This window comes from Denticeps clupeoides, chromosome 3 (assembly GCF_900700375.1).
Source record: "Denticeps clupeoides chromosome 3, fDenClu1.1, whole genome shotgun sequence".
Taxonomy (NCBI): domain Eukaryota; kingdom Metazoa; phylum Chordata; class Actinopteri; order Clupeiformes; family Denticipitidae; genus Denticeps; species Denticeps clupeoides.
In genome coordinates this window covers 18,970,164-18,986,882 of record NC_041709.1, presented here as the reverse complement: position 1 = coordinate 18,986,882, position 16,719 = coordinate 18,970,164, and the positions used below count along the sequence as shown (strand labels likewise).

Sequence of the window (16,719 nt, the reverse complement as noted above, 5' to 3'; positions counted from 1 at the left end):
AAATGTGCAGAATTCGCCTACATTTCGCACGATTCCGGACAAACTAGTGGATGTTTTATACGCGGAAGATTAAATCACGTTTCTGGTTTCTAACTGTAGGTGGCAGCATTTCAAATTACGTTTCCTGTTTCTCTCTCATGAGATTTGTATGCATTTTATGCAAATTGACATTGTGCGGTAAGTTCCAACAAACGTAAACGTAAACGGCTCTCGATTATCATTACTGCCGAAGTTATTTGCTTCGACCGTGACGTCAGCGCGTTTGCGTGGTGACGTTCCAGGTACACGTCGCCTACCAGGATGTGCTTGACAAAGATGGCGCCTGACGGCCAGCTCCAGTGTCCTGCACATTTTTAAGAGTTCATATTTAATCTCGCTGCGCGCCGAGCCTCCGTCTCCCCCCCGACAGCGGGCTGAAGGTAAGAGCGCCGGCGGGTTTTCGGGGTTCGTTGCCGGGTGTGTTCGCTGAAGCGCGGCGGGGTGGGGGGGCGCGCTGAGCGAAGACAACTAATCCGCAGTAAAGTTAGGCTGCCTTGCAGGACGGGATCGTGAAAGACGTTTCCGTCCCAACATCCTCCTCACCCGGGTGCGTTTTTTTTTTTTTTGCTCTTCCTTACATCACAAGTCCGCTAGTTAGATGGCTGCTGTCCCCCCGTTATTGAACCCATGGCTCGGCGGTTTAACTCACCCTTCCGTCTTAATGGGTGCCGGAAAAAGAAAGAGAGTCTCTGACCTGTCGCTTCTGTCGCCTCACGGATGCTGTGGCGGAGCTGCCTTCATCCCGGGGTCACGCCAGTGCCGGTGGGGGGGGCCTGGCCAGACAACACCATTACAGGGTTACGGGTAAAGTAAGTGTCATTGCGCTGGGCCTGTGTGTGCTTTCGTCGGGGGTCAAATATTTACATCGCTGGCACTGTTCCCTTTCCCTATAAATTAACAATAAGCTGGTCTTATGGTTAAAAGCAATCAACGGTGCTTTTAAAGGGCCAGGCTTCAGAAGCATAAATAAAGTGAAGTGATTGTCATTGTGATACACAGCAGAACAGCACATGGTGCACACAGTGAAATGTGTCCTCTACATTTAACCCATCACCCTTGGTGAGCAGTGGGCAGCCATGACAGGCGCCCGGGGAACAGTGTGTGGGGACGGTGCTTTACTCAGTGGTACCTCAGTGGCACCTTGGCGGATCGGGATTCGAAACGGCAACCTTCTGATTACGGGGCCGCTTCCTTAACCGCTAGGCCACCACTGCCCCATGCAGGCAAGAGTTCTTTCACTGCTTCAAAATATGTATGCTTCAGTCAGCTTTAAGTTTAAGCATGGCCATAGGGCTGGTTAAAAATTTAAATTAATCAGATCGACTTAATAATTAATATTAATAGTAGTGTCGATGGATTGGTGAATTATTATAATAATTCTAAGAAAGGAAACTTGTACTGCAATACTGGTGTTATGCAACCGTACATCAGCCCTCCGGAACAGGCAGGATTGGGCTATGTGGCACATACTGGCTTGTGTTTTAAAACGCAATCCAAAGTCCAGATCCAGATTATTCAGTTGTAGTGTGGTTTTTTTTGTGTCCTCAAATGTTTACTCTGGTTCAGTCATATAATTTTTTTCTTTTCTGGATTTGATTAAAACTTCTGCACTGCTTCATAATATGTGCTGAAAACCTCTCTGCAATGCATTGTGTAAATTGTGAATTGAATCAAAGAGGCTGTGTGATGGCCCTGTTTTTTTTGTTTGTACAGAGTTTCTAACACACCCAGTCTGTCTGGACTGGAGAAGAGGCAATGCAACCCCCTCCTCGCATGACCACACCTGGTGCAGCAGGTGCCCCTCCAGCTGCCGCTGCAACCAATGCCTTTCGTAGGAACCGGCCACACAAGCATGCCTCTGCTGCAACCGCCATGTCAATGCCACCACCTACCCAGCCAATGACTGACCCCTTTGCCTTTGGGAGGCAAGGTCCTCCACCCTTGGCCAACCAGGGCCCACCACCTATAAGCAGCCCTTTTCAGGTTCAGGTCCCGCCACCAAACTATAGCCCCCTTCCTGTACCAGCTGCACCTCCTGAAGGCCTTACTCAGAATTCAAACCTGGCACAGGCTCCACCTCCACCTCCATCTTCCTCTGGAGTGAGTCTGTTCTCACCTCAGCCCCCGCCTTCTGAACAGGCGTACTTCAATTCTACCGGTCCGCATGCCTACAATTCCCACAATGCCTCCCAGTGCCCACCTGCACCCTCTGCCGCTCCTCCACAGGGCCCCACCCCATTCCAGCCACCGGCTCCCTCTCATTGGATGCCTGACAACGGGAGCCGCCCTCCATCTGTTCAGAACTACTTTCAGCCTACCAGTGACCATGCGCAGCCTTTTCCTCCCCCGCAGATGCAGCCCCCTCCCCATGTTCCCTCACCTCAGTCACACATGCAGAACTTGGGCCAATCATTTGGCGCATCTGTCCCCCAGCAGCCCAACTTCTCTCCGTTTCCCGTGCAGAACTACTTCAGTCAAGCGGAGGACCCCGCCACCAGCGAGCTCAGTGAACCTGGAGCTCTGTCCATGTTCTTCTCCTCGAATGACGTGGAAAATGAGGAGACCCTGGCGGGAGATGGCAGGGTCAATGGGATCTCCTACCCACCCCATACAGGCGATGTACCTGAGCCCTGTGCCTCCGGTGGAGTTGCAGCTCAGTTTGACAGTGTGGAAAATCAGGAGTGTGTCCCCAACCAGGAGGTGCTTCCCAGTGAGCCCCAAGGCCCTGCTTATGAGGCTGGGCCTAACCTCGAGACCCCAGACCCCGCCCCTCGCCCTGCGCGTTCTGCGAGCGTCTCGTCAAGCTACAGCAACATTAGTCATGGCAGTGGCCACGCCCCGCATGCCGCCGGCCACATCCATTGGCGACAGCAGGGTGTGGTGGGCACATTTATTCAGCAGGAGAGCCCCCGCCCCCCTGACCCCACGGCCCCACTCTCCGTCGGCTACTTCGAACAAATAGACTCTGCCCCGGGTGGCGACGACGTTCAGTTCCCTGCTCCCAGCCCACCAAAACTAGTGGGCTTCTTTCAGGCCAGTGCTAACTCCTCCTTCGAGCCAGTGCGCTCTCACGCGCATCCTCCTCTCACACTAACACAAGCGCAGCACGTCCCCGACCGCGCACGTGTGGTGGCTGAGAAGGGCGGGGCTGCTACGGATGCGTTGCCCGGCAACCTGGAACAGCCACCAGACAACATGGAGACGTTATTTCCTGTTGGAGTGGAGCGTGCGCGGCCAGGGTCACGGGCCCACGGGTCAAGGCGTGTTTGTGACAGTCCGGCTACTACGTTGTGGGCTCCGAATGATGCAGCGAACCTTGGGGCTAACATTCTGCTCGCTCCCGCTGCCCCTCCTCTTGCCCCACCCTTTGCCCCCCCACGCACCGAGGTCATCCAGCCCCCTGAAGAAGCCCCTCTTGACCTACAGCACAATAACAAAGTGCGCCCTCCATTAGAGAACCTGGAGAATCCACCAGACCCTACGTCTCAAACGTCCCTCCCCCAGGCAAGTCTGGGATATGCATCGCTGCTGGTGTCTACTCCCCCCAACGATGCTCTAAATCAACCGGTGTTAATTGCCCCACCTTCTTCTAACTGCAGCGTGATTCCTGCCCAAAGTGGAACCAATCAGATAAGCCCCAAAGACATGGCTCCGCCCATACGTCCACCCTCACAGGGTGCTGCCGTAACTAATCTGTCTCTGCATTTTCCATCATCGAGCTTTAATCCACCTTCCAATCAAGGTCCCCTCAACCTGAGAATGGAAGGGAAGGAAACCCCTCCCTCCGCAGCGCAGCCCCACCCCCCGCTCCCCAGGGATCAGTCCACACTGCCTGCTAACGTTCAGGCTTCACCTTCTGCTGCATCCAATCAAAACCAATCTTCTAATTACGAGCTGCTCGATTTCTCTCTGCCTCAATCACTAAACAAGACCCAGCCCTCAGCCTTGCCTCCCTCCCAGCTGCCACCTCTGGCAGCTCAGATGGGTAACGCTCCCGGTTTTTACCTGCAGGTGACCAAAGATGCTCAGCCGGCGGCCCGAGTTGAAAGCGAACCAACTAAGGGGTTTGCTGACCCTTTGGCCCCTGCAGGTTCTGCGGCAGGAGCACCAACTCCTTCTGCCCAAACAAATTCAGTAGCCCCCACGAGCACTCAGCACCCTCCCCCGAGTGCACCTGCAGCATCGGTGCCCCCACCTCCAGCTCCTGGGCCTGTTCCTTCTTCATCCCAGGCTGCCCATCCTCCAGGCGCAGTCCCTCCAACTGACCCTCCCCGGCCTCCATCTGCAGTGGGGGGCATGCCTGGCTATGGTCCTCCTCCACCAGTCCCGGGTTATGGAGGGTACTATGGCTACCCAGAATACTCTGCTGATGGGCGACCAGCGTATCCACCATCATACCCCATGCCTGACCCTCGAGCTCAGCAGTACTACCAGGTAAAATTATTCCCCTCATTTCCTCACCAGGTTGAGGAATCAAGTGGCAATCAAGTGTAAATCGCTTTAGTGCTCGAATATTTGTAAATCAAAGGAATTATTTATTTATTTACTCATTTATTTACTTATTTATTTATTTATTTATTTATTATGACCTATTGGTTTACTTTGATACTTGGTATGTGAGTACTCAGTAATGCATACATGCTTCTGAATAAGTTGCTGATTGCTGTTGTTCACACTTGAACAAATTATGTAAAACATATAAAAATTTCATAAACTAATGACTTACTGAGAGGCATAGTATGGAATATGTAATGATGGCAACATCAGAATGTCTGAATAATCATTAAGAGAGCAGGGTTGTGTAACATGTACCCAGATAGTGTGCAACAGCAACTTGTGTATATGTGTTATATGTGTGTGTGTGTGTGTGTGTGTGTTTGTTTTTTTTCAGGATGAACTGTACAGGAGAGCTGACCCACGCTACAGTCGCTATGATGCTAACTCAAGTTACCGGGAAGCGGAACGCCAACCAGATAGACCCAGTTCACGATCCAGCCAGTACTCGGATCGACCCCACTCCAGGTACCTATTAGTCCACAAACACTGTCAATATGAATTTTATTTAAATAAAAATAAGGCTGTCTGAATGCCAGATAAGTCTGAATGTTTCTAATGCAAATTCTATCCTATTAAGTGTAACTGTATTATGTAGTACGGCTGCTTAAATTGTATAATATAAATATTTTTTTGTTTTGGATTCCCATGATGCAACCACTGCTCACAATTGTCTTTTTTTGCTCAGTGTGATTCGACTGGTTAATTTTTGGTTTGGTTTTTTCTTCAATCCCCTCACCCTTCCCATCAGGCAAGGGTATGATGACTACCACAGACCCCCGTCCAGTGCCTATGACCAATACTATGCAGATTATTATAAGAATCAGTATGATTATGGAGGTAAGAGACCTTCTGTTGTCATAGATGCAGTACTGCAGTTAAAAGTTCTGCGGTTAAATGTTATTTCTCACACCTTTCTAGATCGAAGTCGGTGGTACGACCCCAATGCTGCTTATGACCCACGCTACAGAGGCTACTATGACCAATCCTATGGCTGGTACTATGATTCTGAGGCGTACAGGAGAGGAGAGGCCTACTACAATCAGCAGTATCCAAACAGGTAGCCTCCCACACACAAGTGCCTCTCACGCACTGCCTCATCCAAAAATCTGAAAATATAGACACACTCTCCATTTTGGTTAGGCGTGAAGGCTATGACGACCCCTGGCGCTATTACCCTGGATACGACGCCAGCTTTGATGAGGATTACCGTCGGCAACGAGAACCCTACAGTGATGAGTTTGACCGCCGGAGTGTGAACAGCGAGCGGTCCTCGCAGAGCGTGCGCTCGCACAGCACACACAGCCGTAGAAACAGCTTCAGCTCCCGCTCACAACAGGTGGGTGTATGTGTTTGATTTATGAGCTTCACCAGGCTCAAGCATTCGGTTGTAATTACTGTGGTAACTGCAGGTCCCCCAGCACCAGTCCAGAGAGGAATTTCATTACACAGTGAAATTTTCACACATGTCGAGCTTCATTTGAAGCTCTAACATCTTGTTTTTATGGAACTTTTTCATGAAACAACCTTGTAACATTATTTGGCTTGAGCTTTTAAAGAATAAAGTTAAACATAAAAATACAATATAAAATTAAGAATAGTCTTGATATCACAAAATACACGAAGATGCACACTTCTACTGAATATCTCATGAACAATAAAAGGCTGCTTTTCTGTACTGTAGAGCCAGGTGTACAGAAGTCAGCCTGACCTGGTAGCTGCCGCATATGACCCCACTGCTTCCACCATGCCACTGGATTACACATACAGACAGTATCCGGAACAACCGGAGTATACTGAGACTGAGAGTTGGCCCACTACAGAGCAGGGTAAGCGGTGGGCAGTTTTAGATCTTCTGTTTGTGTCTATGAGCTGTTGTTCAATTCATTATAATGATTATATGTTTTAATCTATTCATTTATATTTTGATAAAGCTCCTCCACGCCCTTTGACTCCAGAGAAGTTTTCTGTACCACACCGTTGTGCACGGTTTGGCCCTTCTGGTCAGCTGATCATGGTTCTACCCAACCTGCCTTCTGCTGGCCAGCCAGCACTTGTAGAGCTGCACAACATGGAGGTAACATGACCTGCCGCAAGTCATCTTTTAATTCTGGTGTATATTGTTCGTCTTCTCTTATGATTGGTGTTTCACACCACATTGTAGACGCTGATGCAAGACTCTCAGGAGCAGGCGGAGCTTCGTGCTTTCCCTGGACCACTCATCAAGTAACGCTATTTTTATAATACACACATATTACTAAACACAATACAGTGGAGGTAGTCATTTACTACTAACCGTCACATTAACCAGATCAGGATGCAGACTTCCAGTCTGTCGACAATCCAAAATGGTGTAAACAGGACGTGACATTCCTGCCCTACCTGTGTGTGTAGAGAGGAGACCCACAAGGTGGATGTAATCAAGTTTGCCCAGAATAAAGCCCAGGAGTGCATGCGCAATGATGACCTCATTGACAAAGAGTCTGCCTACCTCATCTGGGAGTTCATTGTACTTCTGTGCCGTCAGAATGGGGTAAGTGTGTCTTGAGTTTTCTGTTGATGTATTTCTTCTTATGCAGGAGACGGTCAGTTTTGAGCATGCATGCGTGTGCACGTTATCCTGCTAATTTTTGATGCCCCTTCTCTCCCTGTTAGACTGTTGTCGGCACAGACATTGCAGACCTTTTGCTACGGGAGCATCGCTCTGTGTGGTTGCCTGGGAAGTCTCCCAATGAGGCAAATCTCATTGACTTCAACAATGAGGCTTTGGAGCGACCAGAGGAGGAGGAGCCTGGAACTCTCTCCCTTTTGTCAGACACCTTCATGACCGTTCCTGACAACGTTGGCAAGGAGACCGAACGCTTCCGAGAGTTGCTGCTGTTTGGACGCAAGAAGGTAAGTGTAACTACACACACCCAGGGATATACAGTCATATAATTAATACACAAAGAAAGTGTGAAGGAGATAAAAATGTGTGTGACAGGATGCTCTAGAATCAGCTATGAAGAACGGGCTGTGGGGTCACGCTCTGCTCTTGGCCAGCAAAATGGACAATAGAACACACGCTCGAGTCATGACCAGGTATGCACATTCAGTCCGTTTCTCACTTATGTCTTTGATTATTTGATCTCTGAGAGATCTCCTAAGCCTCAATAGCAACATTATTATAATTATTATGGAATGTATCTTCTGCCTGATTGCTCTTTTGTTGGTTTGTCTCAGGTTTGCCAACAGTTTGCCCATTAACGACCCCCTGCAGACAGTGTACCAGCTCATGTCTGGAAGGATGCCTGCTGCCGCCACTGTAAGTTTTTGTGCATTTGTCCCAGTGACCACATAAGCCACAGTTTTTTTTTTTTATAAACTTAGCTGTGCTCCAATCTATTATATTATTGTAATTAAAGTGCATACTGCTCAGTTATCTCTCTCTGATTTGCTGATCTTAGTGCTGTGGGGATGAGAAATGGGGCGACTGGCGCCCTCATCTGGCCATGATATTGTCCAATCTGACACATGCACTGGACCTGGACACTCGCACCATCACCACCATGGGAGACACACTAGGTACTACACAAAAACCCATGGATCAATCAGCATTATTAATTAGGTTTTGGCTACAGCTTTAGCATCTTGTTTAAAGATTTCCAAACCATTCATTGGTTAGCTCAGGTAGTTTTAGGGGAGTAATGGAGATCAGATTTAATGATTTGTTTTATTTGTATCTGAAGCCTCCAAAGGTTTGGTAGATGCTGCCCATTTTTGTTACCTGATGGCCCAGGTGGGTTTGGGTGTTTACACCAAGAAGAGCACCAAAATGGTCTTATTAGGATCAAACCACAGGTATATCCCCACCCTCAATCACTTGAATGAATTTTTATATAGATTATTATTATTATTATTATTCATAACTAATTATGACACGAGTATGTCGTCTCTCAGTCTACCATTTGTGAAGTTCTGCTCGTCAGAGGCCATCCAGCGGACCGAGGCATTCGAGTATGCCCAGAGCCTTGGCTCACAGCCTCTGTGCCTGCCCAACTTCCAGGTATGACAATGTGTCAACTTCCAGGTATGACAAAGCTGATTCAGCATATTCACACCTTACAAAGTTTAAATGTCTGTATGTTCTGCAGGTGTTTAAATTTGTCTATGCCTGTCGTCTGGCGGAAGTTGGCCTTTGTGCACAGGCCTTCCATTACTGTGAGGTCATCAGCCGGTCCCTGCTCTCATACACTCCCTACCACTCGCCTGTGTTCACCAGTCAGCTTATAGAGGTACACATTAATATGTTATTCTCACCTGTTGCCTAAAATAAATTCCCAAACTCTTGAACCTGGTTGGAGTTGGTAATCAGTTGAGAACATATGACCTACTATATGGTTCAGCAGATCCTGCACATGCGGTAAACACTTTACATAAAATTGCATTGCCCTGGTTTGATTGATGATGCCAGTTAATTTTGTTTACAGATGTCCGCACGGCTGCGGTTCTGTGATCCTCAGCTGAAGGAGAAGCCAGAACAGGAGCTCTTTGTAGAGCCTGATTGGCTGCTACAACTGCGGAATCTGGATGGCCAGATTAAGGTATGTTAGTGAGTTTGTGAATTGGAGGATTGTCATATTTGCTGAAGTTCAAGTTTGAAATAAACAAAAACATTTGTTTTGTTTGTTTAGGAAGGGGTGATTTCATTAAGTGCAGACAGAGGGACACCACAACTCTATCCATGTTCGTCTCTGAGCTCAGAGGAACCACCCACACCCCCCGACCAATCAACGATGACGCCTGACCCTTCCAATCCATTCATCTCCTCCATGCTACCTGGTCCACCACTAGGCACTGTCCAGCTCATGCCACCAGGTAGAGACACAAAAGACTTAAATTCAAAGTTTCACTTTATTGTATGTGGGGGCATAGTTAATCCCCAGGTTGGGAATATAACATCTCCTGGTGTCGTCTTCTGTAGCCCCACCAACTATTCTGCAAGAAGGAGCTGCTGCTGTGACCCCACCGCAGGATGGCATGACATTTTATCCAGTCCCACCCACAACTGGAATACCTGGATACCCTCCCAACTACCAGCCTGAACAGCAGGACTGCTACCCCCCCATGCCCACACAGACACCCCCACAAATGCCTCTCGGCACACACCCTCAGGTCCCAGGGCAGGTATCATTATCTACAGCTGGACAAATACCAGGTCTGGTTCCTGGACAAATGCCTCCACCCATGCCAGGCCAGATGCCTCCACCCATGCCAGGCCAGATGCCTCCACCCATGCCAGGCCAGATGCCTCCACCCATGCCAGGCCAGATGCCCCCACCCATGCCATGTGGGGAAGCACCTGTTGTCCATCCTTCGCCTCAGGTGCACCACCACCACAGCCCTCAGATGGACTTTTATGACCAGATGGCCAATCTGGTAAGGGCAGTGAGGGCTGTGCTTTATTGTCTGTATTCTGTTTTGGGTGTTTATATAAAAGCTATATAAAGAGACACTATCGGAAAATATTGATCAAGATATCTATTTTCTATTAAACATTCCAAATTATTTCAAATTAAGGCAAGTCATACTGGGACAGCATTTGAGATGTAGTCTGTTCTCAACTGCATTTATGTCTTCCAGGGTCCTGGAAGGCGTTCAAGGACCACGTCACAGTCCTCAGTACACACAGTAGGTCCTGTTTTCCATGTGTGCCACTATAAATTTGCAGTGATCAGTCAAAGTCAGATTTAAGCGTGATGCCTGTTTGTAAATAATAACTTCTTAATATGATTGATATTCTTAATAATAATATTCATAATATTCTAATAATAGCCTCTGATTGGCTGATTCTCAACCCCTCCATTATGCATGTCCTCCAGTCGTTTGGTAACCACTCAGATCAAATAATAGGACTGCTCGGACGTCATATCCAGGTGTTGTCTGGACATTGGCCATGCCTCTCTTGTGTCTGTCGTTGTAGAAAACTTGTGCTGCTATGATTACACTCTTGTTTTAACAATCCCCTGGGTTACATTTTACAGCCCAGAGCATTTTGCACCCACTGTTCTGTATGTAGCTCTGTGATTGGTTGCTTCTGCTGTAGTTGCCAGGTCGTCGTTCCCGCACAACTTCAGAGTCCTCGAATCACTCAGTGGGACGTGAACGGAGCAGCTCCACAGTCAACCAAGGCTCACCACCACCACCCCCTATCCCAGAAGCCCCACCTACTGAGGATCCTCCAAAGAGAAACAAAAAGGATTCACCTAAAAAGGTACTAAAGCTTACATACACAGACAAAGAACTTCTTAAACCTCGAACTTGATATAGCTGTGGAGTTACACATTTTCTGAGTTTGGTGTGTGTGATATAGGGAGGTGGTGGGTGGCTCAACTGGCTTTACCCAAAGAAGAAGAATGAAGCCCACCTACCAGATGACAAAAACAAATCTGTGAGTTGCTCTCTCCTTTCAATTCTGAGACAATCCATTCTGAAAGGTGCTTGATGTTTGTGTGTGTGTTCTTGGTTATTTAGATCATTTGGGATGAGAAGAAACAGAGATGGGTGAACACTGATGAGCCAGAGGAGGAGGTGAGTGTGACACTGTGAGGAAACTTGAAATCTGATATGTAAAAACTGCAGGAGTATAGTAGGAGTGTGAGTATATGCACGACCTCCTATTTATAGTACATTCAGAATGCTTTCACAGCATTCTGAATCACTTTTTCCACATTTTGTTCATTTTTTTCTGAAAATTCTACACACAACACCCAATAAAGACATGAAAAACAATGTACTTGAGGTTTTGGCAAATTTATAAAAAAAAAAAAAAAGTATTCATATATATAATTATTCACAGTATTCAATGCGCCTTTGGCAGCAATTACAGCCTCAAGTCTTTTTGAATATGGTGCCACAAGTTTGGCACACCTATCTTTTGTCCAGTTCCACCCAATCCTCTTTACAGCACCTCTCAAGCTACAACGGGTTGGATGGGAAGTGTCGGAGTGCAGCCATTTTAAGATCACACCAGAGATGTTCAATCAGAATGAAGTCTTTGCTCTGGTTGGGCCACTCAAGGACATTCACAGAGTTGTCCTCTGGCTCTGTGCTGAGGGCCGTTGTCTTGCTAAAAGATGAATCGTCGCCCCAGTCTGAGTTCAAGAGCGCTCTGGTGCAGATTTTCATTCAGGATGTCTCTTTGCATTGCTGCAGTCATCTTTCCTTCCATCCTGACAAGTCTCACAGTTCCTGCAGCTGAAAACCATCCCCACAGCATGATGATGCTGCCACCACCATGCTTCACCGTAGGGATGTGTGGTGGATTGCTGCAAGTATGGTTGTCTTTCTTGAAGGTTCTTCTCTGTCCACAGAGGACCTCTGAAGCTCTGCCAGTGTGACCATTGGGTTCTTGGTCACATCCCAGACTAAGTTCCTTCTCCCCTGATCGCTCAGTTTAGGTGGCTGGCCAGCTCTAGGAAGAGTCCTGGTGGTTTGGAACATCTTCCACTTATGGATGATTGGGATCTTCAATGAAGCAGACAATTTTTCTGTAACCTTATCCAGATTTGTGCCCCGAGACAATCTACTGACAATTTCTTTGACTTCATGCTTGGTTTGTGCTCTGACATGAAGTGCAAACTGTGGGACCTTATATAGATAGATGTGTGTCATTCCAAATCAGGTCCAGTCAACTGTTTGTTCCATAGGTGGACTTCAGTTAAGCTGCAGAAACATCTCAAGGATGATCAGGGGAAACACGAAGCACCTGAGCTCAATTTTAAGCTTCATGACAAAGGCTGTGAATACTTATGTACAGGGAGTGCAGAATTATTAGGCAAGTTGTATTTTTGAGGAATTATTTTATTATTGAACAACAACCATGTTCTCAATGAACCCAAAAAACTCATTAATATCAAAGCTGAATGTTTTTGGAAATAGTTTTTAGTTTGTTTTTATTTTTAGCTATTTTAGGGGGATATCTGTGTGTGCAGGTGACTATTACTGTGCATAATTATTAGGCAACTTAACAAAAAACAAATATATACCCATTTCAATTATTTATTTTTACCAGTGAAACCAATATAACATCTCCACATTCACAAATATACATTTCTGACATTCAAAAACAAAACAACAAATCAGCGACCAATATAGCCACCTTTCTTTGCAAGGACACTCAAAAGCCTGCCATCCATGGATTCTGTCAGTGTTTTGATCTGTTCACCATCAACATTGCGTGCAGCAGCAACCGCAGCCTCCCAGACACTGTTCAGAGAGGTGTACTGTTTTCCCTCCTTGTAAATCTCACATTTGATGATGGACCACAAGTTCTCAATGGGGTTCAGATCAGGTGAACAAGGAGGCCATGTCATTAGTTTTTCTTCTTTTATACCCTTTCTTGCCAGCCACGCTGTGGAGTACTTGGACGCGTGTGATGGAGCATTGTCCTGCATGAAAATCATGTTTTTTTGAAGGATGCAGACTTCTTCCTGTACCACTGCTTGAAGAAGGTGTCTTCCAGAAACTGGCAGTAGGACTGGGAGTTGAGCTTGACTCCATCCTCAACCCGAAAAGGCCCCACAAGCTCATCTTTGATGATACCAGCCCAAACCAGTACTCCACCTCCACCTTGCTGGCGTCTGAGTTGGACTGGAGCTCTCTGCCCTTTACCAATCCAGCCACGGGCCCATCCATCTGGCCCATCAAGACTCACTCTCATTTCATCAGTCCATAAAACCTTAGAAAAATCAGTCTTGAGATATTTCTTGGCCCAGTCTTGACGTTTCAGCTTGTGTGTCTTGTTCAGTGGTGGTCATCTTTCAGCCTTTCTTACCTTGGCCATGTCTCTGAGTATTGCACACCTTGTGCCTTTGGGCACTCCAGTGATGTTGCAGCTCTGAAATATGGCCAAACTGGTGGCAAGTGGCATCTTGGCAGCTGCACGCTTGTCTTTTCTCAGTTCATGGGCAGTTATTTTGTGCCTTGGTTTTTCCACACGCTTCTTGCGACCCTGTTGACTATTTTGAATGAAACGCTTGATTGTTAAGAGTGCTGCATCCCTCTGCAAGATATCTCACTATTTTTGACTTTTCTGAGCCTGTCAAGTCCTTCTTTTGACCCATTTTGCCAAAGGAAAGGAAGTTGCCTAATAATTATGCACACCTGATATAGGGTGTTGATGTCATTAGACCACACCCCTTCTCATTACAGAGATGCACATCACCTAATATGCTCAATTGGTAGTAGGCTTTCGAGCCTATACAGCTTGGGGTAAGACAACATGCATGAAGAGGATGATGTGGACAAAATACTCAGTTGCCTAATAATTCTGCACTCCCTGTATGTGGTTTCTCTGTTTTTTTATTTTTAATAAATTTGCCAAAACCTCAAGTAAAACTCATGGTGCCATTATGGGGTTTTGTGTATAGAATTCTGAGGAAAAAGGTTAATTTAATGCATTTTAAGAATAAGGCTGTAACTTAGAATGTGGAAAGTGTTGCGCTGTGAATACTTTCCAGATACAGTGTACATTGTATATGTAACGACTCTGTGCATGTGTTTCAGTATAAGCCACCTCCCCCTCCTCCTAGTTTCCCAAAGATGGCTCCTTCCGCAGCACCTGGAATGGGGCAACCTGTGAACATATTCTCCAGAAAAGCTGGTGAGATTATAGACCTTTGTAATTAAAAGTAGAAAATGAGGATCAATCAATAGGTGTTTGTGGATAATGAATAAGTTTTTTTTATAAAATCTTTGTTTTTCAGGCACTAAGAATCGGTATGTGGATGTTCTAAATCCTGGCAGAGGGGGTGGGGCTGCACCCCCCTCGATACCCCCTCCTGCTGACCTCTTTGCCCCACTGGCGCCCATGCCCATGCAAACAAACCTCTTCACTCCCAGCTCAGGTCTGCTGGGACATATGTCTGTGTCAGCATGTATTTGTGATGTATTTGAGCCTGACCAGTATACATGTGTATCTGTTTCTGTAAATACCAAGTCTATTTGTGTTTTCAGCACCCAATGGTCATCAGCATGTAGAGGACAGCCTTCTGGATAGTAGGAAACAGAGTCAGCCTCAGGTACACCTGATTGACACACTACCTGCTGCTCAGAGTGATAGTTTAGTGATAGTGATAGTTCTCATTGTGTGTGTGTGTGTGGTGTAGATGTTTAATCCCGCTCCTCTGCCACCTGGTCCAGAGGGTACTCAGTCAGGAGAGGTGAGTCCGTCTTAAACTTTCACCCTTATCCTCTAGGGTCACACCATCTACCATCCCATTAAGGCAGTGAGAAAAATACACACATTTTAATACTAACATTCACCTCACACACACTGTCAGTCATTACATGCAGTAAATACAATGAGCACCAACACTCCAATCTTTCTCACACACTTGTGATTTGTGCACAGGGTCTCTTTGCTATGGGAGTTTATTAAGTCAATGTGTGTAATCAAGGCTGAAGTGCATGCCTTTAATTTTGGGTTTGTGTGTGTTCGTGTGTTTTAATGTTCTAGCTGTCACGCTCTAGTTCAATGAGTTCTTTATCACGTGAAGTGAGCCAACATTTAAACCAGGTACCTCTCATTGGGTCCTTTCTGTGTGCATATACAGTCACATTTACTCTCACACCCACAAACACCCACCTGCACACTCCGCTCATACAACATCTTTACTAACTCCGTACGGATACAACCACATACACATTGCAAAGACGAACCACCTTTCACCCACAGTGGTTGACCAAGCCTCCAGTGTGACATCAGTTGAAAGTTATGCTGAAGACTGCACACTATGCTTTTCTTCATCCCTTCATTATGCATGTGGACACGCCCTGCATGTTCTAACCAGACACGCCCTAATCCTGCCTCTCACAGCTGTGGCGTACATCTTGCCCACTCATACCATTTGCTTGTGTCGTGATGACCCAGTGTTGTCAGGACATTGGCCACGCCTCTTCTGTGTTCATTGTTTTAAAAATTAGTGTTATGGTTGCTCTCCTGTTTCAGCAGGCCCCTGCCCAGGCCCCACCCAGCGGAGGGGTCACATTCTACAACCCAGCTCAGTTTGTACAAGTAGGTCTGAGCACAAATGAGAACATTCACACTATGAGAAAATAAATGTTTAGTGTTGGTTTCAACTTTAAATATAAGTTTTGTCACCTTAATAACATGCTTATGAAGAATACATTACTTAATAAGGAGTAGAATTGAGTTTGTGGTTTTAATTGTATGACATAGTGTTGTGTTGCGTGCCGGTCATCAGTCCTTATTCCTTTGTTTATCCCACCTCTAGAATGCCCCTGTGCGCTCTCGCGTCGGAGGGCGGTTGTCACAGAGGGAATACCCCACACTGAAGTAACACCACTGCTGTTCAGGATTGAAGGGCTCTGTTGCATTGCAAATGAATCCTCTTGCTCATCCTCCAGCTCTCATTGGCCTTTGTGTTCTTCCGCCCATCTCTTCCCATTCTGAACAGAATTTCCTATTTACCTTTCAGCTGTGAGGGATGTGCGTGTAAGTTTTGTTAAGTGCAATAATGATCAGCAGATTGCTTTCTTAGATGTATTTCCTGTGAGCCCCTTTCAGGTGCAGGAGAGAGAGAGCGTGTGTGTGTGTGTGCGTGTATATTAGCTGAAGGTAGCAAGATGTGCTGCTGCGATAACAGTGTTGGCCTGTTTTAAATATTTATTAAAATTGTCTGGTAAACAAGACCCTTTATCAACCAATCAAACTCTGTCTGTACCTCCACCTTATTTAATTCACCAATCAGATCCTGTATATGTGTGTGTGACCTTAACTTTTCTTTCTTTTTTTTTTTTTTTTTTTAAATCTTATTTTATGCTCTCAAGTGTTTTTCTCCTCCCTGTAGTTCAGGAGTCATGTTCCCATGGCAACTATGATATTCCATTATTCCCAAAGGATCAGTGTGACTGAAGGAACAGATGAGCTTTCTACCTGTTTAGAATTGACTACAATTATGATGAAAATCAAAAAGTGATAATAAAAATATTTTTGCTCTTTAGCACTTTGGAAAGTGTGTATGTGCGTATGCGCGAGAGAGAGTGTGTGTTTTCCTTTCCACAAAGCTCTCTGATATGCCCATGTTTAGGGGCATGCTTGTCTTGGAACTGTAATATATGTAG

The 16,719-nt window shown here is 46.3% G+C and overlaps 1 protein-coding gene across 4 annotated transcripts; it reads left to right on the top strand.

The window, feature by feature from the left end:
- Positions 1-281: 281 nt before the first annotated feature.
- Positions 282-16,557, top strand: sec16a (SEC16 homolog A, endoplasmic reticulum export factor). Of its 4 annotated transcripts, none has more exons than XM_028973847.1 (31): positions 282-419; positions 1,753-4,473; positions 4,931-5,061; positions 5,345-5,433; positions 5,515-5,653; positions 5,737-5,932; positions 6,278-6,422; positions 6,528-6,670; positions 6,758-6,819; positions 6,988-7,126; positions 7,249-7,488; positions 7,577-7,674; positions 7,816-7,897; positions 8,040-8,157; positions 8,322-8,433; positions 8,533-8,638; positions 8,727-8,867; positions 9,063-9,176; positions 9,267-9,450; positions 9,557-10,011; positions 10,216-10,263; positions 10,679-10,846; positions 10,946-11,023; positions 11,107-11,163; positions 14,140-14,236; positions 14,340-14,480; positions 14,590-14,654; positions 14,742-14,795; positions 15,092-15,151; positions 15,587-15,649; positions 15,870-16,557. In XM_028973847.1, exons 2-31 carry the CDS (start codon positions 1,795-1,797, stop codon positions 15,933-15,935), a joined length of 6,270 nt encoding a protein of 2,089 aa, XP_028829680.1. In that variant the 5' UTR covers positions 282-419; positions 1,753-1,794; the 3' UTR covers positions 15,936-16,557. The 4 variants fall into 4 exon arrangements, with proteins under 4 accessions (XP_028829680.1, XP_028829679.1, XP_028829682.1 ...); XM_028973846.1 differs by having other exon boundaries at positions 15,584-15,649; positions 15,870-16,556; XM_028973849.1 differs by lacking the exon at positions 15,092-15,151 and having other exon boundaries at positions 15,870-16,556.
- Positions 16,558-16,719: the final 162 nt, after the last annotated feature.

Coding starts and splice junctions, on each gene's coding strand:
- sec16a (XM_028973846.1), top strand. CDS start 1,795: ATGCAACCCCCTCCTCGCATGACCACACCTGGTGCAGCAGGTGCCCCT. Junction 10,012..10,215: donor ATGACCAGATGGCCAATCTG/GTAAGGGCAGTG, acceptor TATGTCTTCCAG/GGTCCTGGAAGGCGTTCAAG. Junction 15,152..15,583: donor TGAGCCAACATTTAAACCAG/GTACCTCTCATT, acceptor CTCCTGTTTCAG/CAGGCCCCTGCCCAGGCCCC.